General features: G+C 46.7%; 1 protein-coding gene across 4 annotated transcripts; it reads left to right on the top strand.

The window, feature by feature from the left end:
* Nucleotides 1-79: 79 nt before the first annotated feature.
* TNRC6A (trinucleotide repeat containing adaptor 6A) lies at nucleotides 80-26024 on the top strand. Of its 4 annotated transcripts, XM_053470456.1 has the most exons (25): nucleotides 80-253; nucleotides 2059-2106; nucleotides 6967-7054; nucleotides 9217-9238; nucleotides 13490-13813; nucleotides 14291-14338; nucleotides 15090-17630; nucleotides 17922-18089; nucleotides 18617-18792; nucleotides 19182-19262; nucleotides 19354-19405; nucleotides 19584-19717; nucleotides 20153-20290; nucleotides 20439-20573; nucleotides 20667-20804; nucleotides 21300-21377; nucleotides 21506-21701; nucleotides 21980-22111; nucleotides 22313-22471; nucleotides 22586-22726; nucleotides 22862-22969; nucleotides 23138-23359; nucleotides 23546-23616; nucleotides 23712-23851; nucleotides 23978-26024. In XM_053470456.1, exons 1-25 carry the CDS (start codon nucleotides 249-251, stop codon nucleotides 24342-24344), a joined length of 5712 nt encoding a protein of 1903 aa, XP_053326431.1. In that variant the 5' UTR covers nucleotides 80-248; the 3' UTR covers nucleotides 24345-26024. The 4 variants fall into 4 exon arrangements, with proteins under 4 accessions (XP_053326431.1, XP_053326432.1, XP_053326433.1 ...); XM_053470457.1 differs by lacking the exon at nucleotides 14291-14338; XM_053470458.1 differs by lacking the exon at nucleotides 20153-20290.
* The last annotated feature ends 1927 nt before the right edge of the window (nucleotides 26025-27951 follow it).

Below are 27951 nucleotides of genomic sequence, written 5' to 3'. Positions count from 1 at the left end.
CCGCTGCTCAGCTCCGTGTCTGTAGCTGGTTGCTATGTGGCGGTTACTAGGACGGCCATTTTGGAGGGGCTAGGAGGCCACAGACCGGAAGTGCTGCTCCAGCGCGGCCTCCTCTTCCGGAATCAGGTTTTTGGTGGAGGAAATGGCGCCGCTGAATGTGTTGACGGTGTTTTCCGTGCAGCCGCTGACGGACTGAGGGGCGCCCGAGGCCGCAGCTCCCTTATTCCACTGCAGTGCACTTTATATACATGAGGTGAGTCCGGGCAAGCGAGGTGTTTGCGGCCATGAAGCGGCGGTGGCTCTGTAAGCGTCTCCTCCGAGCTCTGCAGCTCGCGCAGCGCAGTGTGGACCCCGAGCCTTTACCTTCTCCAGAGTCCGGTCTCTTTAGGTCGCAGCTGCAGAGCCGATCCCATCGTCGGTCTCTCCTTGTTTGCAGTGTTGTTGTTTCCGTTCGGGGTATTAATCAGGCTGCACCTATGCGCACTGCTTTTAATCCTTAGCGTCAGGGATTGGTATTCTCTGGCACTGAAGGGGTCGGTGCACCGTTAAAACAAGTGTTATGCTAGTTGATGTAAACTCAGCTCGACAGGCAGCCAAGGGGTTAATGCATCCTTGAAACGCGACAGGCAGTCTTAAATTCATCAGGCATGCGGGGGGTTAATGCACCCCAACATTTGAACTATATTTAGGAGATAATGCAATCAGACATTTGCACGGCACCTATAGTCACAATCCAGAATTCTCTAAAAGGTTAATGTAAGCTTAAGCTCTCCGGATCTAAGGGGTTAACGCAACAACCTTAACATCTCTGCATCTCTAAGGGGTTAATGCAACCTTAATGTTTCCTGGCATCTAAGGGGTTAACACAACCATACCATCTCTGCGTATCTAAGGGGGTTAACTGAACCTTAATGTTTCCTGGCATCTAAGGGGTTAACGCAACCATAGCTTCATACTCCCTGGCAAAATCTTTAAATCTTTTGGCAGTGAATGCCTTTTAACCCGGGCACAGATAGGGTTAACATTCTGGAATAACCTCTCCCTGTATCTGGGGTGTTACTAGGTGCTCTGTGTTCTTGGTAATTGGCTCTCAGAGGGTTAATGCCCAGCACTGAGCGTCAACGCTTTTCCCTCCCCGCCGTGTCCTCTGGGGCATCCTCCCCGTGTATATGTAACGTTATCCATACATCACGCGTGGTTCCCGTGCAGGCGGGAGAACCGCGACGTGTGTTATTATTAACATGTAAACCGTCCCTATCCAGTAATACCCTTTATCAACCCTTTCATTACCAGAGGGGAGAAGAAACGTTCCTTTAATGTGCTTAGCGTGTGCGTTACGTGTGCGGTTCTAGGCTGTAGCGCCGTCTCTGCTAATCATTCACCAGGAAAAGCTCTGAAATATCCGGCTCCTTGTTTTCTTCGTTGTTATGAAGTCAGAAGTCCGTCGGCTGTGCGTTTCGGGGCGTTTTGTTGCTTACAGGAAGTTGTTAGATTTCTGCCGTTCGGATCGATTTTTTTTCCTTTTCCTAAATTCGTAAATATATACGCAGGCGCTGCACGGCGCTCTCTTTATTAAATCCGTTCGCAGCCGGTAGTCGCGGCTCCTAGATTTTTAGGTCTGGCTTTTACATTTTTTTTAATCAAATTTCATATTTCTCTCCTACGGCTGCTCCGATTTCTGCCTCCCAAATATAAAAACCCATTCGGCCCCCATCTAGTCGCCCGTTTCTCCTGCTGTAAAAACTCAAACCTTAATCAGTCGTTGGTCTCGTCTTAGATTCAGGAGCCGTATGTCTATCCCATGCATGTTTAATACCCTCACTGTATTACCCTCTACCACTTCTGCTGGAAGGCAGTTCCACTTATCTACCTCCCTCTCAGTAAAGTATAGGCAGATATGTCCGCTTGGCTCCTGATTTGTGTAGCCCAGTATTTAATAGCCCGTGGCAGCGGCACATTCTGCTCCGAGGGTATATTTTGTGGCTTTTCAGGCACTTTGCTCGCCCGCCGCCGTCTCTCCCACGAGCTTCTCGCTGTTAATTCCCGTTTCTGTTGCAGAGAATTGGAAGCTGCAGCCACCAAAGACATCGAAGGGAACCTGAGCAGGTAGGAGCCGACGTGTTTGTTGTGTTTACCAATCGCCGTGTTCGCTGTTCTGTATGAAGGACTCGTCGGGCCCCTTCTCAGAGGAGGAACGCCGCAGAATCTCTCGCTGTCGCTTATCCCTTAAATAGTCAGAGATACGTTTACTGCGTGCGATCGCGGGGCTGCGTTCATATACAGTGAAGAAGAGCCTTCCGTGTTCATTGGAGCGTGACGCCGGTGGTCGGGGGGGGCTGCGTGTCATTTTGCCCTCGGCAGTGCAGGGGTGATGAGGACTTGGCTCAGTCGGGGTTCATTCTTCGGGACGCGGGATCCTCTTTACAGTTTCAGCTGCTTTTTAGTGTTTGGCCGGAATGTTCGATGATCTTTAACACGCGCTGTTTGTTTTGGGGGGCATCAGGCGGCCAGCCGCTGCGCTTCTGTAACCACGTTTAGCGGGGGTCGCCGGTGATCCAAACCGCGTACGGACTCCAGATTCCACCCGGTCGCTTCGTGTAATTCGTGTTACGCTGAGATCACCGCAGCTTTACGTAAACCAGCCGCACCACGTCGCCGCCGGGACCCCTCTGATAAAGTGTGGCACTGAAAGGGTTAAAGTCTTCAGCGCCGATGGGAAAGCGGGCCGCGCGCGTTACATCATTCTCTAAAATCGGGTCCCCCAGCTGCCGGTTTCATCTGCTGGTTTCTGAGGGCCGCCGCGGCGCATGCACCCGCTCCTCTATCTTAATAGCGCGACCTTGTTTGAGATGATTGCTTTATTTTGGGCTTATCGCTCGCTGTTTATCTACGGCCGCGTAAACACGTCTTATCTCAGAGGACGTATCCACCACCCCGCTGACGAGTTATTCCGCTGCTCATGTACAGTAATGTGCGTTCCCTCGGCAGGCGCTTCCCCTTTGTACAGCGCTGCGGAATATGATGGCGCCATACACACCAGTGAATAATAAACAGTCGTTCGTACGTCCGTCACGTCTGGCTCGGCTTGCTGCCGTTATCGTTATTCACCCAGCAGCCTCGTAATGCGACTACCATTGTTTCAAACAGTGAATTTGCCGGCAGATCGGCCCCGTCCGGCCCCCGTTTAGTCGCCAGTTTCTCCTGCTGTAAAGACTCAAACCGTAATCAGTCGTTGGTCTCGTCTTAGATTCAGGAGCCGTATGTCTATCCCATGCGTGTTTAATCCCCTCGCTGTATTACCCTCTACCACTTCTGCTGGGAGCCTGTTCCACTTATCTACCACCCTCTCGGTAAAGTAAAACTTTCTCCTGCCCTCTAGTTTTCGGTGGATACCTTTTTCTAACGTTCTTCTTTTTGCACGGGCCTAACGTTAGAATTGAAATACTTTGCATTAGGTTAATCGGGGCCGTAAGCTTTGAGCGGCTGTCGGGATGGTTCCCGAGGAAGCGAGCCCCTCCCCCAAGCCCCGGCAGCACGACGGCCGCCTATCGCTGCCGCTTTCCAAAACACATTTGATCCCTGGATAGAAAAGACAAAAGTCGCCCCGGCCGCCGGCGCTCGATTTTCAGCTGCTGTCAGCGTTGTTTGCTGTTGTGCTTTTAACCGTTTACTCGCTGGTTTCCGAGACCGGCAATTAACGCAGTGATTGTAGTCTGTATGTAATATATATGTATGTGTGTATATATATATGTGTATATGTATATATAAGTTACAAGTAGACATGCCCTGAAGTCGCATTAGAAACTGCTTGTTTAACCCTTTCTCTGCCCGTGCTGCATTGACAGCGAAGCTCGAGCCCCGGGGGCGCTTTCCGAAGCCCTTAAAATAGACTTTGTTTAGGTGACTGAAGCCCTCGCTGCCGAGCCGGCCAATAGGAAGCCGCCTGTCAGGCCAGAACCTGCGGTAAGAGCCAGGCGGAATTCCTGTGAAATTACTTCCTAAGCAACGAATTCTTTGTGTAAACCAAATAAACGGCAGCTTTCCAGCCTGCCGCGGCTCGGTGACGCCGGCGATCTCTGCCGCGAATACAGACCTCTCCCCGACGTCAAAGGGACGCCGACCACCATGGGCGCCTTAACGCATGCAACGGCTGTCCCCTCTACCCCGGTGCCACCGCTTGCCCTTTCCCGGCCCTCCAGCTCATTGGCTTGTGGGAGGTGCATTTGGCCAATAAAAATACAGATATGGCTGCCAGGCTGACTGCGCTATTGTAATGTATAGCACCATCATTTTCCGTAGCGCTGTGCAATGGGTAGGCAAGACATAGCAAGTAGTATATAACATAATAATTAGAAAGATGCGAGGATGGGCGCTGCTCCGAGGAGCTTACAATCTAGAGGTGCTAGCCTGGAATAAACAGTAGCCGGTCTGGTTGAGCGCACACAGCGTCCAGGCAGCCATATTGGAAATCCCCGGCACTGGCGGTGTTAGGATACGTATATATTATATATATTATATGTGATATATATTTGCCGCTGGTTGTGCCAGCACGGTGTGTATAGTGTTGGTACTTTTTTGGCTGGCGGGCCCCTTTTAAGACGCTGTTTATGAAGCCCCTCTTCCTATGGCGGTGCGAGAGTACGGAAGCCAGCGGTGTCCATACCCAAAAGGTTGGCTTTGACGCAGTGTGCAGCCAGAAGCCGCGCATGGGCCGTCGGACCATTCCTGACGTGAGCACCACGGAGATCATCAGTTAGTGTTTTATTCTCTCACATTTAGTGATCCCACCTCCGCTGGCGGCCTAAATGGTGACTTTAGCCCAGTGAGGCGTCGGGGTTAATGCCGTGTATCGGTTAGCTGGTAAAAGTACCCGGCGACCTTTGGCCGGCCGTCTGTCGCTGCCATAGAGATGCCGGGGAGAGCAAACAGTCGAAAAGCGCCGGAGAGGTCTGAGGACGGCCGGAGGTCGCTCGCTGCCCTCATCCATTGGGTTCAAAAGCAAAACGCGTTTCCAGGGTCTGGCATTTTGACGACCGGCCAATAGGAAGCAGTTGCCAACCTCGTTACCGAGCCGCACGGATCTGTTTATTGAGCTTTCTGATGTGGTGCAAGTGAAATAAAGCATGGAGGGCAAAGAGATTATGAACCGTGTACCAAATTGTCGTAAAAACACGTATTTTTGCTTTATTTTTCGAGTTGCGAAATGTTTTATGGACGGCACCAAGTTTGCAAAGCGTCCTTTCGGTCTCTGGTTTAGAAGCACTAATTCTGGGAAAGAAAACCAAACTTCTGCATCTACGAAGCCAGTTTATTCACGCGTACGCCGTGGAAACGCCGCCGTGTCCAGAAACTCCACTCGCATCCGTTACGCAGGGCTCTGCCGCTCGAGAAAAGCTTCCTCGGAGCCGCTCGGCCAGTCCCGATCGCGCCTCCACGCCCGTGTCCGCGCAGGAGAACAATTACTCTATTGTAGAGATCCGCAGCCCTGCGCACCACCGATAAACGCTAACAAACCATCAAAGCCCCCTTAAATCTCACGCATAATTAGGGTTATCAGCCAAAGCGTTTGCCGGCAAATATAATTAGCGTTGGCCGTGCGGCCGGTGGGAAGAGCGGAGGGCGGCCCCCGACGGGCATCCATCTGCGTAATTAATCTGCTTTTACTCTGATATTAACTACTATTTACGGTTCATTTTTTTGTAGACGTCCGTCTGTAGATTCACCCCCCCCTCCATGTTTCCCCGGCGACCAGACCAAGCTTTTAACCGGTCACGTTAAACCTCCGCCTTCCTGCTTTATTCTGGGGAGGAAAAACCCCAAATCTCTGATCTGAACGAATCCGGTGCTTGTTGCTGTTTTGAGCGTCTCGAGGAATAAACGCAGGAATAGTCGTTCCTTTGTTGAGTCGCGCACCGGAGTTCCAGAGGCAGCCGCCGCTGCTTTCCCCTCCCGGTAGGACGTCGGCCCCCGCGGCGTTAGACGTTTTGGAAAAAGTCCTGGAAAGATTCGTTATTATTGTTTTAATGTTTTATTTGTTTTGGATCGGTTTGCGAGAACCAGCACCAGACAAATTCCAGACAGACGGCAGCTATGGCTTCCAAATGTTTGTATGGATGTCTGCTGCTGGATTCTAAGAATAGGGAAAGTACTTGCTTCTGCGGCCGTTCCAGTTCTTCATGCTGTAAAGACTCGAACCTTAATCAGTCGTTGGTCTCGTCTTAGATTGCGGAGCCAAATGCCGATCCCCTAACTGTATTACCCTCTACCGCTTCTGCTGGGAGGCTGTTCCACTTATCTACCACCCTCTCTGTAAAGTAAATAGTTTAATGTGCCGTGTGTATATCTGTAACATATTCTCCAGAACAGAAAGCTATTTAGTGTACAGTTAATAGGCGTCCATTGGATGTGCGGTTTTGTTGTGGACGCGTACATCGCGCATGTTTTTTTTTAATCATTTATTATACTAGATTGCTCCTGGCCCTCACAGCGGCTCTCGTCTCCCTGCACCCGACTAGACTGTGAGGGTTAGTTACCCCACGAAACAATTAGATATTGGGGGGCCGCGGCCATGTGCCCCCTCTGCCCGTTATTACTCCCCCAGCGGCCGATGTGGATGCCCCGGTGTACTCGGCGGGCGGCTCTTAAACACATCTCTTTTATGGATTAAGTGATCTCCTGGGGCAGTAAAACGCTCAAAAAGAATAAAGCCGGCGCTTTTATTTGTTGGGAGTCCGTGTTACACGGCGCGTCCATTAAAAGGTACAAAACAAACACGTTTTTATGGCTGGAAAATCAATAGCCGCTCTGAGCGGAGCCTGCGCCTGACGGGCTGCTTCCCCGACGCCGTTAACGGACCGCGTTAGATGCCGCGAGCCTAACGCATGCATCGCAGACCCTCTATGAAGCCGGCGGGCAAATGTTATTGGTCCTTATAGTTGCCATAAAGCGTTTTGTTTTGTTTTTCAGGGATATCGAGCGAGAAGACGAAGGCCGGTTGATGGAAGAAAGGAAAAAGAGAAAGGACAACAAGAAAAAGGACGCTGTCCCTAAGAAGGTAGTCGTCGCCAAGCGTGTGTGCGGGGTTTATGTTACCGGGATGTGGGGTATTCATTCAGATATTTTGCGCTAGCCCCGTGGCTAGCGTTTGCATCAAACGAGTTCTGCTGTATGGCCGTTGAAGCCGGTGCCGGTACATCGCGTGGCAGGGATGGCTTTCAGTCACTCAAACCCGGCAGCCTGACGTCGCACGCCGATATCGATATTCTCGATGAGCGGGTTTAATAAGAGCCGGCCTCGGTTACCACTTACCTGCCGTAACAACAAGAGCCCTTCGTCTTATTGATCGGGGATCCAGCGATCGGCAAATCGCGTATTGAGTGACGCTTCAGCCTTTTTACCGTTCTGTTGAATATTCAGCTGAATTCTTTTGGAAATCCTAGCTGTTTAGTTAAAAGCCAACAGGCTGGTCCGCTGTGAAGCAAAGCAGCGGTCCCTGTGTTGGGGGGATCTTGGTTGTAAGTGTATCTGCTGCTCAGGGTCTGGTGGACAGGCTGTGTGATGTTATGTTGGGTTGATACAAATTTCCACCTACAAGAGCCCTTTACATTTCTGTGGTGTCCCCTTGCCAGTGCAGGGGGGGCATTCGGCAGAATCCCCCCTATATTTTCCCCTTTGCCCACCTCCAGCCTTTGCCATGCACAATGTGTTTACCGCCAGGCAGCTCTTACAATGGCTCTACTCATCTGGCGTCTGAGACCCCTCGGTGCGCATGTGCGGAACCGCTTCCTTCGATTCCAAGGCTGGTGCTTTCAAGCGATGAGTATCGGTAGCCCATAGAGCTGGCAGTGGGATGCTTCTTAATTTACTACTTTGTGTCTGGTATTAGAGACTCGTAGAATTTCTGATATTTGGTCACTTATTCAGATAAATGTCTGGGGTTTGGTATTTAGTTAACCTCTAGTTGCCCAGCCAGTGAAATAAGTGAAAATGTACCTTTTTTTTGTTATATATATATATAATATATATGTTGGTCTCTCTCAACGCGGCCCAGCTCTTTCCGATTTCTTCTTTCTGTAAATGTAACGCCCGGCTCCAGCCTGAAACATCGTCGCGGGTTATGGCGCTCCGACGTACGGCCTGTTTGCAACGGCTTCTAGATTTTTAGACCCGGCTCCTACTTTTTTTTCTTACTCCTAAAACAATATCCAGCTGGCTCTCCGATTTCTGTGTCTGGCTCATAATTTCCATTCGTCATTTGGAGTTACGCTTAAAATTCTGGAGCAATGTTTGGCGACTGGTGTTATAACCATAGCAACAAGTGCAACGTCCCAATCAACACGAACTAGAGGGTCGGGGTTGAGATTTCCCTCCAAGTGACCCCATTATTTGCCATCCTGGGCAAAAGCTCTCAGTATGGGTTTCGAAAAGCTTGGAAATAAGCGTTTGCGTATTTCTTGACCCGAAAAAATGCTTCCCGTATCCATGCCCTTAATATAATAATCATGATGAGCGGTTTCGGGGGGCTTAGGTTAAATTCTAGGGCGTTACACGATTTCTAGTCTAGTCAGTCTGGAAGCTTTTGGGCTCGTGGGCTGCCGCTCTAGATAAAGGTAAGCGGATGAGATAAGAATATCAATGCCGAGGCGGCTATTTCTGCGAGACGCCACTTAAAGGAAACAGAAAGGGAAAGGGGATTATGAGGGCTCGACTAGTCTCGTTTTTCGGTGGAGCGCTGAAAGCCCCCCCCAAGTGTATTTGTCGCGACTAAATGGCCGCTGCGGTGAATTGTGACCCCTGGTGTTTTGGAGATGAAACTAGTGGTTAAAACGCGTCGGAGTCCTCTGTTGCTGGCTTGCGTTTTTGTGGGGTCTGTCGGCTGGAACTTATTATTAAATAATATATTTTTTTATATATATTTTATCTTTTTTTGTTTGGATCTGGGCAGAGGTGGCGTCGGTTACCATGGCTGCTGCATCCATTCCAGGCTTGATGTATATTTTTATAACGGAGCGTAATATCGGAAGCTGCTGTGTATCTGAATAAATGTCGCTGTACTTCGACGCCTCACCTGTTCTTCAGCTCTTAGGGTTTTCGTACTCAGTCTCTTTCTCCCGGTCCTTGCGGGGACTCCGCCATGGACGTTGCATGCGCGCCCTGTTGTATTTTTCCTCTGTGTTGAGCAGCGTTCAGTGACAATCTTATATTTTTCTGTTTCAGGCCGCTGAACAAAAAATCAAAGGTAGGTCCCGCTCTTCGCACTCGTGGTACCCCGGCGGTGGAAGGTTTGTCGCTGTGTAAATATTTCCTTTTTTTCTGTCTGTGGCAGCCGCCCCTCGACTAGAAAGTGAACACGTGTATCTCGGAGCATGCGCAACTCCGTTACCTGGTCCTCTGACGTAGACTGGTTAGACTTTTCAATCTGTGCCCGTGGGCTGTAATGGTTCTTGGGAAAAGTGCAGACCAAGTTGCGTCAGAATTCGTCTGAGTTTGGTGCGTCTCTCTCTCTGGCTTTCGTTCCTCGTCTGTTGAGAGAGGAGAGAACTTGCGCGGGGTGCTGGTTGTCTTTGCGACGAGGCTTGTTAAACATTATCTGCTCTTCTAAGCAATCGTGCCTTGTGGGGGTAAACGTTGGGCTCTTGGGGGGCTTCTCAGTGTCGGGACGCTAAATTATCTAAGATTGTTGTATCGCTGCGCACCTCTGTTCTTTTTAAAGTCTTGCAAAGAGTTCATTTTGTAAAATGATTCTAGATTTTGTGTAAACGCTACGGTTCAAAAGTAAGGAACGGAAACGAGGACGTTTCCAAGTGACCCCAAACTTTTGGTAATGTCTACTGTAAAATCACCTTTTGTGTATAAAGTTTCCTGGATATGTCATTCTAAGATACGCCGGCCCGCTATGTCTGGGGTCTTCTCGGTTTAATCGTGAATTGCTCCGTAGGTATTATCCGTCCAATGAGCTTCAAACAATGGCTGTGATTTTAAACCTAAGTTATATTTTATTTTATAAAGAGGCGGCGGCGCCTTCAGCTGACGGGGGGGCTGTGTTAGGAGGGAACGTTCATCCCGGTGCAAATAAAATTCCTTTGTATAAAAATTCAATGCCGGCTGTAATCGTATATAAACTCCTCAGAAACGTAACAAGTAAGAACTCTGAGAATGTTCTTGTATCAAAGACAATGTAACCCGTAAAGATCCATTTTCTGCCCCTTTACATTTTTTGGGCTCGTTATCTTGTGACGTTTCTTAACTTTTTCCTCAGAAGAAGTTTTGAAGCAGGTTTCCCGTGCTGGGTAGAAATTGATGTGCAGTACGGTATGGCAGGGGTTAAACCGCCATTCACTCCAGAGCTGCGGGTTAATTAATTATCCTTTATAAAAGAAAGGCATTAACCATTCGGCTTCCAGCGAGAGACCAGTACTCCAGCCCATGCGAGGCACAGCTGTGTATACAGTATACGGCGCGGCTGCGGCTACTGGGAGTTGATCGGTCGCCACGCGCTGTGGATGGTTTCCAGGGCCGGCCTCGCGGCTGCGGCCATTTCTTTCTTTTTTTGGCTTTGCTGTGAAATTTCCAGCGCTGCGGATTACCCGTGTCAGCTTTTTAGAGCCGGGCTTCCTCCGTGTGCCCTCAAGCGTGAGTGTCAAACACGCGTGTAAAGCCTCGCAAGCCGTGTGTCCAGGAACCCAGCTTTCACTTTTCTTTTTCTTTTTCTTTTTTTTTTTTTGTACAATTTTAATCGTTTTGCTTTGAGTCGCTGTCTTTGCGAGCCGTTGACGGCCAGACGGCGTCTCTTAGTCATTGGAAGGGAGCGAATGGATTGGGCTCCTCCGGCAGATGGGGCTTTAACGGCAATAAATGGCATTTCTGTATATTATTGGGATTCTGCAGGAATCAGAAACCTCATTTTTGTGTCTTTTGGCTGGATTGGGTCGTTGCGTCTCCGGGTTTCCTTATCGCTTTGGCCCATTCCCGCTGTGATATGTCTGCAGGCAGCATGCGCAGCGAGCGAACGCTAATCCCGCACCGGCCGAGCGCGTGGAGATTTCATCGAAAGGCTTTGGCGTGAATAAAAGTGCCCGGTATGGGGCAAGACAGACGCGTGAGCCGCAGGGGTAGAACGGGGGGCATTTATCTGCATGATTAGATTATGTACTTAGGCTGTCGTTTGCACTGCGTTTAGTCCATTGAGACAAGCGGGTTTTATTTTTGAAAGTAGTGCAGATGAGAATGGGGAAGAAAATGTGTTTATCATCGTTTTACTTCCCTCCGCCGCGGATCTGTTTTGGGTTCTCGGACCGCATGGTGTCTGTATAAAGGCGGATATTTCTTTGTAATGGCCGTCTGTATCATCCGTAACGCTCCGGGCCGGGGGGCTGTTACCGGCTGGACAGGGTCTCTCCTTTAATTCGTGTTGCGCGCGTTGCCACACTTTTCAGCGTTTCTAGGTTAAGCCGCACGGTTGAAGTGTTTGCCCCGAGGGCCGATGGGGTTTGCTTGCGTTACAGAGTCTGAGGAGGCCGACGTGTCTGTGCAGTGACTCACGCTGAGCGTCGGGGAGGCTGGGTGGGATGGGGCTCCGGTTACAGCATGTGCTGCGGTCTCTCATCTATATCCAGCGCTGTCACTTGCTTTTCCGCAGCCGCTCCCCTCCTCCTCCTCCTCGGATTAGAGATCCGATCGCTTGTTTACTTCGCTCCGGCAGGAATCTGCTGAGTGCCGATGAAAGGCTTGTTTTTAACGTCATCGCCGGGGGGGGGGGGTCCGGCCCCCGCGCTTGTTTTGTTTTTCTTATGTTTGTCCGCAGCGGCTTCCCTTCATTCTTTAGGGATTTGGTCGGATACAAAGTAAATAACGCGTTATTTCTGTATATTATGTCTAATTGCCCTTAAGCTTGTTTCGTGGTACTTTCATTGCGCCCGCGATTTAACCCATTGAGTGCCAGAAGTTCTGCAGCACGTTTCTGAAGCTTAGAACGCTTTATGGTTCTAAAGGGTCTCCGCCGTTTCACTGATCCTATGTAGCGTGGTGCGTGTCCTGAGATCTGTGTGTTTAAAGGTCCGGGGGGGGGGCACGTGTCGCCCTCCCCCTCGGTACAGCGCCGGTTTGAAGACAGACCCAGTTGCCCCACGTCAAGCGTTTTGATTTTAAGGGGAGATCTGTGTTTTTTGTGAGTTAAAGCTTTGGATTCCCGGCAGAATCGCGTCATCGGCGGTCCTCGTAGAGCCCCTCGTTCTTCTTTTGTCCTTTTCCAGGTTCTGCTGCTACGCATCTCTTGCCCCCTTGGGCTTGTTCAGCAACTTGTATGAGGACCGAGTCAATTTGTTACTTACATGTCCTGCTGTTGAAGAGTCTAAAAGCCAGACATTTGATAAACTCGTTCCTCTGGAGCCAGCAACCGTAACGCAAATCATTTAAAAAATATATATTTCTTTAACTTTTAAGAAGTTTTGTATCCATAATGCGTTTTATGTTGGAGAAAACTGAGAGACTTTTTCTGCGGATCCGGAGGACGCCTTTGTAGGCAGTCGTTGCCTAACTTGGTTACATTCCAAATGCTACGAGTCTTGCTAATGAAGCCCCTTTGACAATTGGAGGGGTCCCCCTGGGTGATTAGGACTGGGGTTTTCTATTGTTTAACACAAGGCACTATGAACTAAGAACTTACTGTGTGTCTAGTTCAAAAAAAGCCCAAAACCCACCATACAGGTCTGAGACTTTGTATTTAAATGCTATTATTAAAGAATCTATGATGCTGCTTTCTCCATAGATATTGGCTTCCCTATTGTGTTAACATGTAGTCAACCTTTGGGTAAACGGCCGTGCAATCAAAGGGTTAAACATAAACCCTAGGCCCTGGAAAATCAGCATATTCTATATATCATATTGCGGTACTTTCCATAGTAAGCATGCGGTTTCCATGTTTTCGCCGCCGGGGCCACCAATTTGAAACCAGATCTTCGCGTGTGGGTTTTGTTTTTGGCATAAAAATCATCATGTAGTCGTTACTCCGTCTTACGCGCTCTGGATATATCTCCACGTCTTCAAACGTCTAATATTATTTCTTCTTATTTGAATATAACCAACTGCGTTTTTTTGCCTTTTTTCTGGATTGTCTGCAAGCATACTTTCTACGTCTTTTGGTGAAAAAAAAAACAAACAAAAAAAAAAAAACCTTATAGTAAAGATTAAGGAAATCATACCTACATTCAAACATTTACAGAACGCTTTCCTTAAGAGTTAGGAAGGAATAAAAACCGTATTTGCTCGCTTGGCGACGTTCACTTCGGCCTGCGGGATGACAGAAGTGCTCGTCGGCGGGTAAATAAACACGGAATGTTCCGGCTAATCTGTTAAGGAACTCGCACATTAGTAACGCTTAATTGTGTTTCTGAAGAGAAAATATGTTTATTGCCTGTGTAATCTGTTCATGTCCCCTTCACTATTAAACCTTTTATATACTTTTTTCCCTTTTTTTTTTTGCCCCATGCAGTGCCAGATCAAATACTAAGCCAGCCTCAGCCTGTCAACGGTGATATCGGCATTTCCACAGCAACCAGCATTCAGAATAATAATGCCAAGCGGCTCACGTCAGTCAGTCCGCAACCGGTGCCTCGTTACCCTCCCCGTGAAGTACCACCGCGATTCCGGCACCAGGAACAGAAACATCTTCTGAAGCGCGGGCAGCCGTTACCTGGCATCGCAGCCAGCCTGGGACAAGCCACTAAAGTGTTAAACAAAGAGTCCGCGATCGGCACCGGGGCTCAGGATCTCACGGAGGCCCGAGACGTGAAGGGCAGCTGCCAAACTCAACCAGGTAAATGACCCCCCGGCATTCTAAGGAGGTCTCTGTCCGTTGGTCCGTCCTGGTTGGAGCTTCTAAGGGAGACGGTGGCGGGAGAATAAGCAAAGGAACCGGTTACATTGTTCCTCGTTCTGGGAATACCGCACACGGGTTAAACGTAAAATTAAAAAGAAATTCACGGTGAGGGAGAGAACGTCGGACCAGCAAAAGTAGGGAAGCTGTCCAGCGATGGCACTCTTAAGAAGTGGTGTGGCCCCCTATGTAAAAAATCTTCACACCAGCGCCTGATCGAGACACGGGTTCTGTGCAATCGTTCAATATTGGAATACAGGATTTCTTTCTGTTTAGAACCTTAGGCAATATGATTTTGTATTTTATGTTATATAGATGAGGAAATTAATCTTTCTCCTCCCTTTTTTTCAGTCCCCCCCCCCCATTTCTCTCCTTTTTTCCCGTTTTAATTTTCTCCCCTTCCTCGCTTTTCCATAGGCATGCCCCCCATTCGGGATTTGGTCAGCCACTCCCCTAACCAGCTAGGTGAATTATTTTCTCAATTATCTTTTTTTTTTTGTTCTTCCGCCTCTTGGCTTGCGGGCCTTGCAGTGCGTATCTGGCTATTTGTTATGCCCCGGGGCATTTTTTCTCTTTTCATTTCTTTTATTTAACTTGTATTTTCATGTTGCGTGGCTGCTTTGCACGGTCGCGACAGCCTTTGCGTGTGCCGCTGGCATGCATACTAACACCAGGCTTCTGCGAATGCCCGTCGCTCCTCACAATTCAGTTGCCACATCCGATTTAATTTATGCCTTTGATATTTACAATGCCGGTTTATTTTTACGGGGTCAATGCTTGTTACATCTCATCGACAGCTAGGAGAGCAGTCCTTAAACCCGACGCAGCAGCCCTTTTCGTCTGTCTCCTCGACATTTTGGGATTTTTAGGGGAAAATATGTATGTTTTTAAAACTTAACAGCATGGGAGTGAAAAACAAATTCTGAAATAAAATGTGACCGCTGTGGTTTTTACTCAATATACTTGGCATTTTAGTTTGTCCTCTATCGTTCGGGTCTCAAATGTTATTTGGACTCTGCTCTTTAAACCCCCCCCATCATAAGTCATTCAGCGAGTCCCCATCTGGGGTTTAATCCGAGATATTGTAGAAGGGCGAACGCAAACAATAGATAATAAAGTCATTTTTGGGAATCCAAATTAAAATTTAATTCAGTAAAGTCTTTAAATATTGTGAAAACTTAAAATAACCACTTGTTTTTTTTTAAACCCTCTGCAGATCTAAATCACAGTAGCCTAGGACCTCACTATGAAAATTCGCACTGGGGACAGGTCTCTTCCAATGGTGATTCAGGCACAAGCTGGGATAAAGTTACTGTAGACAGCACAGATAAAGCGTCGTGGCCATCGATCCCAGGCGGCAGCCCTGACTTGGCCTCAGAATGTATGGATATTGACTCTTCCCTGACCTCTGGGCCTGAAAAGAACCACCTGGTGCCGTTTGGGGAGACGCCGGAGGAGATGGATACCATGAGGAATGGTGTTGGGCATGGTTCTCAAAGCAAGCTTTTGGTAGGCGGCAACAGCAATAATGCAAGCAGTGGAAGTATTAATGGGTCGTGGGGAGTTCCGCACGGATCCATGATAAGCACATGTCAAGATGGCCCCGATAGCAAGGCGGATGGTAGGCACAACAGGATGAACGCTTGGGGTACTGCGAATACTTCAGCCAACGGAGTTCTAAATCCAAGCACTTTGAATATGAACGGCAACCACGGTGCCTGGCCCGTTTTGGAAAGCAATGGACATACCCTTAAAGGGGCTGGCAATTCTGGCACAAATGTTCCGAGCAGTACTATAGGTCAGGTGTCTAACAGTCGGAGTATTAACCCTAAATCGGGCAACTGTGGCCCTGGCTCCTGGGGGAACCCGCAGGAGAACAGCGATTCTGAACTGAATGGTACAAGAAAGGCTGGTTATAATGGGCAACCTCAAAACCTTAACACTGAAATGACTGGACCAAATAACACTACTAACTTTGTGACCTCTAGTTTACCAAACTCTGCTGGTTTAATGCAGACAAATGAGCTGCCTAATTCTACAGGGCATGGGGCTTGGAGTGTGGGTAACATGAATCATTCTCCACTTCATTCCTCTTCAGTTACAAATGGCACTTCCAGTCCTCACCTAAGCAATGGGGAGGAACAAAATGGCGGACCGTACGGTACTACATGGGGTGGCTCCAGCTACCCCGGAGAAAAAAATTCTGTCCCTAAAGGGCAAGCTAATGGCGACACTGTGAATGCAACCGTAATACAGCCGGGCATGAATGGGCCGAGCGGTCCAAACTATAAAGCCAACGGGACTAAAGGAGAGCTGTGGGAGTCAGGGACGGTAAACTCCCAAAATATGCATTGGGGAAGCGGAAACGGAGGGACTTCTGGCGGAAGTCACAGAGGATGGGGAAACCCAGCACAAAACACTGGCACTAATCTTTCAAATGGTGATTGGAGCAAAATGCCCAACAATCAGCATTCCAATGACGGAAAACCCCCAGAGAAAAACGGTAGGAAGGCGTCGAACACCTGGAAATCCGCCGAGGACGAGATGAGGCAAAACGCGACGGGTTCTAGGGCCAACGAGTCGAGTAGCATGTGGGCCAAAAGTACAGGTACTGGGGAAAGCGAAGGTAGCGTAGACAGCACTGGAAGCCAGGGTGAGCAAGCAAACGGTGTCAGGACTATGGAAAGAAGGAAAGTGGACCAGCAAACATTGCTTCAAAGTATTGTGAGTAGAGGAGACCTGGACCCTCGCGTCTTGTGCAACACTGGCTGGGGTCAGACTCCCGTCAGACAGAACACTGCCTGGGACACCGTAGCTGCTGCTCGGTTCGATGGTAAAACTGACAATGGAACAGAAGCTTGGGGAAGCTCTGTGTCAAAGACTTCTAACTCAGGGGGATGGGTGGACAAACCCACCCCTAATAGCAACGATACCTCATCAGTATCCGGGTGGGGAGATCCAAAGCCTGCTACAGGGTGGGGTGATGCCAAAGGCTCAGTAAGCCAAGGGGAATGGGACGATCAATTTGCTGCTACTACTGGAATGGTCAAGAGCAATCAATCATGGGGGAACGGTAAAGAGGAAAAATCCACTTGGAATGATGCACAAAAGGTCAAACAGGGGTGGGGAGGGCACCAGAGTGATAACTGGGGGGACGGTTCCAAAAATAATCATTGGGGTGCAACAAAGGCAAGCTCTGGCAGTGACGACAGATCTGCGTCTGGTTGGAATGAACCCAGTAGATCCAGCTCCTGGGGTGGTGGAGGTGGAAATTCAAATAACACCTCAAACTGGGGAGAGCCCAGTAAGGCAGGCGCGACCCAAGGGTGGGGAGAGCCATCCAAGGCCAACCAGGGCAGCGGGGAAGTGCCCAAATGTGGCCCAGCGCCAGTGGAAGCTGAGCACCTAAAGTCAAATAACAATGCGGAATGGAACAAGAAACCGGAGACAGGATCGTGGGGGTCACAGCCAGCCACCAATAAGCCATCAGGCTGGCTAAGTGGGCCGGTGTCCACTCCAACCAAGGAAGAAGAGCCAACTGGCTGGGAGGAGCCATCTCCAGAGTCCGTGAGACGGAAAATGGAGATTGACGATGGAACTGCGGCTTGGGGTGATCCCGAGAAATACAAATACAAGAATGTGAACATGTGGGATAAGAACACTTCGAACAGCGCGTCCGGGCCAGAACCGCAAACCCAACAACACCAACCACCGCCGGTGTCAAGTGCCGTGCCAAGCAAGGAGAGCAACAGCTCCGGTGAGAACGCTGAGCCTGGTTATAGTCAAACGTCCCTCGTTTAGAGCTCGTAGAAAATGACAGAATTGTAGTGATTGTGTTCTAAGTGGCAGTCTGGTTTAAGGCTTTCCCCGTATTTATTCATTAATAGTCCTTTAAGTAACCAAAGCTGCCCAATGACTGCGTTGCCCCAATTCTCCATTATTTATATACATGTTTTGAGTCATTTCATCTATTTTTGTTTCATTATCTAAATACTTTTTATTTTTGTAATATTATCTTTTTCTCCCACCTTTTTTCTCTTTCGACTAGGATGGGGTGAATCATGGCCAGAATCTCCCGCTCCTCCTGTGGATAACGGCACCTCTGCGTGGGGTAAACCTACGGAGACCGGCAACGGTTGGGGCGGTCAGAACGCCGAGGCCGTTACATCCGGCTGGGGCCACGCGCCCATCAGTCAGCAGGCTCCAGACAGACCCGGTACGGACGTCTTTCGGGTGTATAAGGTCCAACATAAAGATTTTGTCCACGGAAGACAACCTTTTGCCGTGCTAAGTTTATGGGGAGAGGCTTCTGTGATGTCTTAAAGGTGCTGTTCCACCAAAACATTGAGCGTTTTCGCATCGTGAGGAAATATTCATTAGGGGAACCGTCCTTTATTTTTTACCCTGGAAAGCTTAATAATATAAATACCCAAACTATTAAATTCCCGTGGAAGCAAACCACCAGTGCTTTTTCTAAACATCATTAGAACAATTAGGTTTGATGTAAACATTTCCATGACTAAAAGGCTAGATTTAGGCATTTATTGGTACGAGGGATGATTTTAATGCTGCAGTTACGTTTAAATCTTTGATACTCATCAGATTTGGTCAAACAGCACTTTTAAAATGCAGATTTGTGTTTATTTATAGATCCATGAATACAAATACTTTTCTGCCATGCTGATTTTAACAAAATCCTTTATGGGTGCACTAATGGAAGTCTAACCTATGCCTTGTACCCAGGTCCTAAATCTATGCAAGACGGTGGCTGGTGTGGGGATGAGATGTCCGGCCCTGGTGGTCGTCACAGCAGCTGGGAGGACGATGATGTTGAAATTGGGATGTGGAGAAGCAACTCGTCCCAGGAGAACAACCAGTCTCTAAATTGGCCGCCTTACATGAAGAAAATGCCCACAAAGGTAACGCTACGAGAGGGTTAACCCATGCTTTGCTGTACGCACATCCCTTTCTTTTTTTTGACATCTGAGGCTGAAAGCCGCCATGTCTAAATGCTGACCTGCCTGTATCCTGGAATATTTTAAAGGTGCTCTCCCCCTATTTATTTTTAACTAATTGTAGTCGTCCCTAGTATTGTCAAGCCCTTCTCTTTTCAAACAACTCTTTAATCGGGTAAATTTAGCATCATTCATAAATTTTCATGGACCGGTTGGCTTGTTAAAGTCTCTAGCTAACATCCTCTTTAATATTGAATCTGATGCCTGTAAATTTGTCTAGTTAAGTCTTTGTAGGCCTGGGAACTGTTATTACGGCTTATTTAAACATAAAGCACAATCCGGCTTCTTCCTAGGGAATGATGAAAAACGCCAATAAACAAGAGGAGAACTGGATGAACCCATTTATGAAGCAATTCAACAACATGGGGTTTTCTGTGAGTGTGAATGTCATCGTTGTTTTGTGGTCTGGCTGTATAACGTGTACGCTGTCGATTGGCAGATGTGTAATTGTGTCTGTGTTTGCAGAGAGAATCACAAGAGGACTCCATGCAGAGCAATAAAATGGACATGTCTGGTGGTGAGTGTCTCGTAGTGTTGAGTAGTAGAAGAGACTCCTTTTCTTTTCACCTTGTATTTTGAGCGTCCCCTCAGATTATCCTAGTCGTTGAGGGTTTTTTTGTTTTTTTTACCTGGGGGTAAGTAGAGGAATGGTGTCTTTCAGTATAGATAAACACATTATTATGTTGTGTGCGCAGGCAACTTTCCAGACAAGAGGATGGATATGGATAAGTCTGGTCTTGGGGATTACAGTCGAGTGGTTGGGAAGGTTCCTGGACCTCGACACTTTTCCAAAGAGTCTTCCATGGATCACAGTCCTTACTTTGATAAGGTCAGTAGGTTGTCTGCTGTGTTTGCTCCAGATTCAGCTTTTAAGCAAATTGCTTCCAGTATGGGTGCCTGAGCACGCTAAATATAAATATTTGTTTCCGTAAATACTTTAATACATTTTAAAAAGAGTTATGTTGTCATCTGTATGACTTTTAGACTGTATATTGCCCTCTCTATGCTTCTCTGCTCCATTGCCAGTTGTGGTTTGTAGTCTGTGGAGCGCAGGGCTATATCCACAATCCTGTCCGCTGTATTCCACTGGCCTGATACTTGCTTTGCAAACTGCCCTAACCCACTCTTCTGTGCTTTTTTTCCTCCCCGCTGCTGTCACCACGCTGAATCGCTTTCTGCTTCGGACTCCTGGCTTCCCTCCTCACTCTTCCTTCTCTTTGGGTGTTGGCTCCGGGCCCTTCCATTTGCCGCCTGTCCCGATCAGGATGGCATTGTAGCAGAAGAGCAGCAGTACATGTCAAACCAGAACATGAAGCTTCCCCCTTTAAATAGTGCACTACCTAATCAGTCTCTCGGTTCTTTCACGGGGCTGGGGATGCCAAATGTCGGTTCTGTGAGACAGGTGAGTCTGCGGGGGCTGATGAGTGAACGCTCTCTTTGTGGCGCAGGGATCCTTAAGTGCTGTTCTAATCACAGATGATTTAAGAGATCTTTTAGCTGTTATCGCCATGTTGTTTGGTGCAATCGCGTGACGTTCTGTTTTTCCGCAGAATGGCAATCCCAATATGTATGCTGTTGGTAGTGCGGCACAAGGCCGAGGCTCACATCATCCCCCAGCACAATCTCTCAACTCATCTCAGCCTAATCTCCGCGCGCAAGTGCCTCCTTCTATTATACCCCCTCAGGTAAGACGGTGCCGGGAAGCCGTGCGTCCTTCATACAGTCTGTCTTCACGCCTTGGCTCTTGGATGTACTGACATGTTGCTTTTTCATCCTAGGTCCCTCCTTCCTTGTTAAAGTATCCGCCAAACAATAGCAGCCTGAGCCCACTTTTCGGCCCGCAGCAAGTAGCCATGTTGAACCAACTCTCCCAGTTAAACCAGCTTTCCCAGCTCTCCCAGATCACTCAGCTACAGGTGAGTCCATTGAGGTCATTCTACTCTTGATCGTAAGCTCGTGTGGCCCATTTCTGATCCTACCAGTTATATGATGCACTACTTATGTCCCTTTACACACATGATGGGGCTATATAAATCAATATATACTAATACACCTATTACGCTATAGATTCAGGCAGAGACTGCATCCACTTGGCTAACTTCCATTTATTAAGGTGTAGGATGGGTGCCTGTTCTTATATTGTTTCTGGGGTGGCATATGCAGTGCACAGAACACGATCACCTCAAGGCTTTAAATATCTGGCTCGCTCATGTTGTATTACCCCTTATTGTGTTGTTGTATTAGCACATATTAGCATATATTGTATTGTTGTATTAGCACATATTAGCATATATTGTATTGTTGTTGTATTAGCACATATGCTCCATATACAAATCAACTGCTCGGTAGAATATTCATTTTTAAATGAAGCCACAAATGATCATGTAATGATCCAACTATCTCTCTTTCAGCGGTTATTGGCTCAGCAACAGAAGGTCCAGAACCAGAGAGGGGGGATGCCCTCGGGGGGCCGCCAGCAGCAGGAACAGGTATGCGGATCTGTCACCCTATTGCATGCTGGGCTTGGTACCCTGAGCCTCCGACTGCATTGCTTAAAGCTAAAAATGGTGCATCTTTGGGAATTTCTGGGCATCCATCACTTTGAATTCTCTTCCAGGCCCGGTCTGTTGGAATGCAGCAACAGGCCCGTCAGATTGAGCCAAATCTGCTGATGAAACAAGGGATTCATCAGTCGCCGCAGCCATTGCACCAGCCCCCCATGAAGTCGTACATGGAGAACGTGCTGCCCCACTCTACCCCTGACCTGCCAAAAGTACCTTCACCTATCAGTGCTTTCAACAGCTTTGCGTTAGGTCAGTATCTGAGAAAAGTATCGCTGCCGAGCTTCTAAATCTGTGTCTACTTAGAGGGGTCTCACCTCCCAGCGGTGGGGATGTGGGGGATCTGTCTGTTGCGCCTCTTTCCATTTCCCTTTTTTGTGTTCCAGTTTCTTTCGAATAGGACTTGGAGCACTTGAGAGCAGAGCAAATTATTTGTTCACGTAAATGCTATGTAGACGGGTCTTATATTTACTAACGAAAACCCTGCAAATAAGTGTCGGGGGCTGTAACGGGCTTTTGTCTCACCGTAGGCTTGAACTCCAACTTGAATGTAAATATGGATCTAGGAGGCATGAAAGAGCCACAGTCCAGACTGAGAAAGTGGACAACCGTCGACAGCATGTCTTCTAACCCTTCACTGGATCAGACTTCCAGTAAACATGGTAGGTTGTGTTTCACGTGTGTCAAGTGAACCCTGTACAGCACGTCTGTTATATCACTAGATGACGGGTCCGCTTAAATGTCATATGCCGCCATATCTGTCACATCAACAGAGATTCTCGCTTACTTCCTCCTTAGAACATTTGTAGCGCTTGGCACTGTTTGACCTGCTTTGCGCGTAACAATTCCTTATCTCTTCCCAGGTGCTATTTCAAGTGGTTTTAGGCTTGAAGATTCTCCTTTTGGATCTTATGACTTTATGAACAGCAGTAACTCTCCAACCAGCCCCCCGGGATCAATAGGGGATGGCTGGCCCAGTGCCAAATCGCCCAATGGCTCCAGCAGTATCAACTGGCCACCCGGTGAGTGCCTCTGAGGCTATATGTATATTTTATATTAATGAGTACAGAGTTGTAAGGTCGCATGTTTTCAGTGATACTTTTTGCTCCATCATTGACCGTCATGTTTCGTGGCAGAGTTTCGTCCTGGTGAGCCGTGGAAAGGATACCCAAACATTGACCCTGAGACCGATCCTTATGTCACTCCTGGCAGTGTCATCAATAACTTGTCAATTAACACAGTGCGAGGTGTGGACCACCTCAGGGATAGAAACAGTGGTACGTACGCCAGCCAGAGTCCCCCTCGACCCTTTTTGGGATGCTAAATCCATGTCGCACGGTAGCCTACGGTTTATTCAATTCCGTTATCTACCAGGTTTAAAATAAAACTGCCATTTTTTTTCTTTCCTACAGGGTCATCCTCATCTTTGAACACCACGCTGCCTTCAACTAGTGCCTGGTCATCCATCCGTGCCTCCAACTACAGCGTCCCCCACAGCAGTACAGCACAAAGCACTTCAGGTACGTTGCGCTCTGGGGTTATTCACTAAGGGGACGGCTGGTGGGATAGTTGCGCTTTTAATTCCCTCGCTTCACTATTCATCACGAGGGGCCAGCAAGAAGTGCTTAGCGGGCCCTGTATAAAGCATGATTCAATATTAACTTTTTCCTTTTTTCCTCCACGCACAGTTAGAAACAGTGAGCCCAAACCATCGTGGTCTCCCGGTTCCGTCGCTAACACCTCCCTGGCTCACGAGCTGTGGAAAGTCCCGCTGACATCTAAAAACATCAGTGCTCCGTCCCGGCCTCCCCCAGGGCTGTCGGGTCAGAAGCCCCCCATGTCCACCTGGGATAGCAACACCCTGCGCCTGGGCGGTGGATGGGGAAGTTCTGACTCCAGATACACGCCAGGTAGGGACGCTCCTTCCATTTCTTTTCTAACCATACAGCTTTTATAGATCTTGTTAAGAGCTTTTTCTGCCCCGCAGTGGGGCATTAGCGAGGGCTATTGCTCATACCTCTCGCTATTATCCCAGTGCAAACGGTTTTCTATTTCTCCGGAGACAAGTCTGTTTAAAATACTTTTTATGTTATCAGGATCCGCTTGGAGTGAAAACAGCTCAGGGAGAATAACGAATTGGCTAGTTTTGAAAAACCTAACACCTCAGGTATGTCTTCTCGTGTCGTGGTGGGTGTTGCTGCGCATCACATGTCTTTGGGGGGGCTTTAAAACCCAACGTCTGCCGTGTGCTCCTTCCCGCAGATTGATGGTTCCACCCTACGTACCCTGTGCATGCAGCACGGGCCGCTGATGACATTCCACCTGAACCTGCCGCACGGTACTGCGTTAGTTCGTTACAGTTCCAAGGAAGAGGTAGTAAAGGCACAAAAGTCTCTGCACATGTAAGTTACCCGTCTCTTGGTCTAGGTGGAGAAGTTTGTTTGATAAATTGACATCAGAAACTGTTGGCGGTTTTTTTTTGGGGGGGTTTCTCCCGTTTGGTAAACTGATGTTTTATTTCCCAACAGGTGTGTTTTAGGGAACACTACTATCCTCGCCGAATTTGCCAGTGAAGAGGAAATAAGTCGTTTCTTTGCACAAGGCCAGTCAATGACCCCATCCTCTGGCTGGCAGTCCATGGGGTCTGGGCATAGCCGGCTAGGATCCCTCGATAGCCCACATGGCATCTCGAACCGCGGAGATATCAATCACTGGAACAGCCCAGGCGCTTCTGGCACCAGTTCTGGAGACCATCATGGCACTTCTCTCTGGGGTAACCCGAGCTATTCCACAAGCCTATGGGGGAGCTCGAGCAACGAAGGCGGGGGCTTAAACAGCCCGTCTCCCGTCGGCTCTTTCCTTCCTGTCGATCACTTAAACGGAGAGCCCATGTAGCCTTTCATGTATGACCTCAGATTTATTATTTTTAATTATTATTTTCTTTGTATTAAACAGCCTAGAGGCTGAACTGCTCATCTAAAGTCTGCAGGCTTTGCAGGCGGCTCTTCTGCACACTTCCCGTTCCCCCCCCCCAAACATATCAGTGTGAAATACTTGAATCATGCAGGCCAATATTACAATGTGAAAAAGCGAGAATAATGCTATATTTACACTTCCACATTAGCGCTACTCATATTCTAACTGTGTACAACAAGCTGCGTCTCCACCGGTTTTGACTTCCAGATCTGCCCCCCTCGTACGCGCCCTCGTACGCACCCTCGTACGCACCCCTTGACTGTTCAAGCTACGTTACATTTTTGCACTGGACGGTGCTTCGTACTTTCGTTTTAATCCTGAAACCATGAGAAGCAGCAGCAGCAGCTCGCGTGTGTATCTGTTTACTCTAGCGTGTACTTAAGAGAAACAAAAAAAAAATGATTACTGCTTGTTCTTTCTAAGATGCCTTGATGTACCTACCTTATTGTGGTATTACCAAGTTTTAACTCCCTTTCGGTGTCGGCAGATCGGCCGGGTAGCTCATTGTAGAACAATTGCTGGCCTTTCCAACACCGAAAGGAGTTAAGAAGAACTGACGGTTGAAACTTAGTTTTAAAGAGAAAAAAAAAGTATTGCACCAGGTTTTCGCGACTAAAACCTAATAAGAATTTAGCTCTACGGTTTTAATAATAAAAAAATATATATATATCATAAAAAAAACACAAAAAAAATAAAACAAAAAATAAATAGTGGCCACAGCTGTGACGTAAACCCTACATGTGCCAGTAGGGGGCAGCACTTTCAAAAGGCTTTGCATTTTCTTTTAGAGGTGCCGACCTAGGAACCTCTTGTTTACAGAATGTTGTTGTTTTTTGGGGGGGGGTTGAGGGGGGTCATGGGAGGGGTGGGATTTTTTTTTTTTATTTTTCAAATGTTTACTCTTCCATCACTTTAAAGAAAAAGAAAAAAAAAATAGATTGTGGTGAGGATGCTTTTATCTCTGGGAGTCCGTGTTTGGTCATTTTTTTTTTTTGTGTTTTTTTTTTTTTTGTTCATGTGATTCTCAAATCTTAATCAAAATGGGGAAAAAAAAGAACATGGCTCTCAGGAATAATAAAATAGGTAACACTTCCCTTCTCCCCAGTTAAAAAAAAAAAATTAAAAAAAAAATTAAAAAAAAAAATAAAATGTAAAAAAAAAAAAAAAAAAAATTACTAGAAAAAAAAAATGCAACTCTCGGCACTAACAGTGCTAATTTCTCTCAAAGACTTCTCCTCTCTGCCAAAAATCCCCCAGAAAGCTTTCTAAAGCCAAGATAAGAATACCGTTTGCTTTGATGCTGTCTTTTTTAATAGTGAATAGCCTTGAGATTTGCAGATAACGACGTAGAGGTGGGTTTTTGTGTTCCCTTAATTCAGTGGCTCTTTGTCTCTGCTTCTGTGACAGTGTTTTATCAATGTTCTGCGTTTTTTTTTTTTTGTCGTATCTTTTTATTTAAAAAAAAAAAAAAGCCGATTATTTAGTAACTATGCACATTTATGCACATTGTAACCAAGTACTGAGCTGATCGATTTTTCTTGTGTGTTGAATAATAACTGTTTTTAAATGTTTAGACGTAAATGATTGCAAAAACTTAACTTGCAGAGGAACACGTTACATGTTTTTTGTTTGTTGCCATAAATGGTGTTATGCTTGTTTGGTGAAAGAATTCAAAAAAACCGAACAAGGATAAAAAAAAAAATATATAAATCATTTCTGTGTAAATTCCAACATTAACCATTTCACCATAAATTCTCAGGGCCAGCAATCTACCAGCAGATTTATTTTTATTATTTTATTATTTTTCCGTGTATTAAAAATCCATCTCCCCGCCCCAGAGGGAGACGAGCGGAATGCGTTGGGATAACGATAGATTGCTGGCTTGGCCCTTTTTAGTGTGTTTTAAAGCCACTTGTCACTTACGCCATTGGAAAGTCTTCAGGTCACAAGGACGTGATGAAATGGTTAATGTTTAACCCCTTCCAGCACATGAAGGGGTTGTTGTTGGGTTTTTTGTTTTTTTTTTCTTCTTTTTTTTATTAAATTAAAACATGATTTTTACCAAGGGTTCTAAAATATTTGGTCTTTGGGATAACCAAGCCAGAATTTTTTTTTTTTTTTTTAGTGTTTAATTTTTTTTAATGTATAGAAAAAAAAAATAACACAAGGTGCATTAATATTCCTACAAATTCCATGCTTATTCCCAAATCCTGGCACGGAATTGACCTGGGGAGGCTGCGGCATGTTACGCCCAAACACACATCGCCCATTCTTCTCATTGCCTTGATTCTGCGTGTCAGCCGATACAAATCAACTTGTGGCTTTTTAACTGTTTACAAATAGAAAAATGATTGTACAATTTTTTTTTTTTGTTTTTTTCTCGATTGATGAAGTTTGAGATTAGTGAATCGTGTATTTTGGCTGCTTAGCTTTTGATAGAATTTTTTTTTTCTTTTTTTTTGTGATTTATTTTGGAAGCTTTTTTTTTTTTTTTCGGCGCAGTCTGAAAGTACAAAAATCTTAATTTACTTTGGACTGTAATTTAGTGTTTTGTGAATTGTGTGGAATAATCAAAGGAGAAGTGTAATATTTGTAATGTTGTACGAGGCAAGCACTTTAGTGTTTTGCTCCTGGTATAAATATATAGCCTTAGCTTATCTGGGATCACCTTCAAGAGGACTGTGCCAGAACATGATTCTAAACTATACTATCCTGCACTAAGCTCGTAACTTGAAACTAGACAGGACACAGCCGCTTGGAAATTACATTGATGTTAACACTTGAGTATGCTTTTTACCGCCTTTATACCTCAGTTTAAAGAACAACCCAGCAGTGACTATAAATAGCATTTTTTTTTTCTCTATTTTAGCACATTTCGTCCTGCTTTATATATTTTTTTTGTTTTGTGCTCATGCACTATGGTGTTTCTAACTTGTAGTAGCTAGACAAGTTTTGGTCTAATCTGCCAGTGGGTGCGCTGTGATCCTCGTTAATGTAGTCATTTCAAGTCAGCCTTCTGTATTTCAAAAAGACGAAGAAGAAAAAAGAAAAACCTTATCTGTAAATTATTACAAACAGTACTGTAGTGAATCCTAGCACTGCTGTTTTCGGAGGGGGGGTTGTCCTGAATGGTATTAACTATGCGATGTGTTGCAGGACCACACCCCCGAGGAACAACAGCAAAAAAAAAAAAGGATTAACATTAAGTGTCAGAGTCCTACAATAAATCGCATTTCAGGTCTCTGACTTAGTGGGGCTTCATTTGAAGAAAAAAAAAAAATAAAAATAATAAAATGATTTTAAAAAAAAAAAAATAAAAAAAATTTAAAATAATAAAAATAAAAAAAACCAAAGCTAGCTTGTGACACTTCCCGCAAGAAGGATTATCATTGTTCTCAATGATTAGCTGCCCTCCAGACACTTGACTTGGAGTGTTTATTTACAGTACCTTATTGTATTGTTCAAATGCTTGAATGCTTCCTCTTTTATTTTTTTTGTTTGTTTTATAAAGCTTGTCATGTAATAA

The sequence above is a fragment of the Spea bombifrons genome, chromosome 7, assembly GCF_027358695.1.
Source record: "Spea bombifrons isolate aSpeBom1 chromosome 7, aSpeBom1.2.pri, whole genome shotgun sequence".
NCBI classification, from domain to species: Eukaryota; Metazoa; Chordata; class Amphibia; order Anura; family Pelobatidae; genus Spea; species Spea bombifrons.
The sequence above is the reverse complement of the archived record's forward strand: the minus strand, read 5'-3'. Positions and strand labels throughout refer to the sequence as shown.

Bases quoted from the DNA above. Each gene is read 5' to 3' on its own strand.
- TNRC6A (XM_053470456.1), top strand. The intron at 17,631-17,921 runs GTGAGAACGCTG...TCTTTCGACTAG, and splicing joins CAAGGAGAGCAACAGCTCCG to GATGGGGTGAATCATGGCCA. The intron at 23,852-23,977 runs GTAAGTTACCCG...ATTTCCCAACAG, and splicing joins GCACAAAAGTCTCTGCACAT to GTGTGTTTTAGGGAACACTA.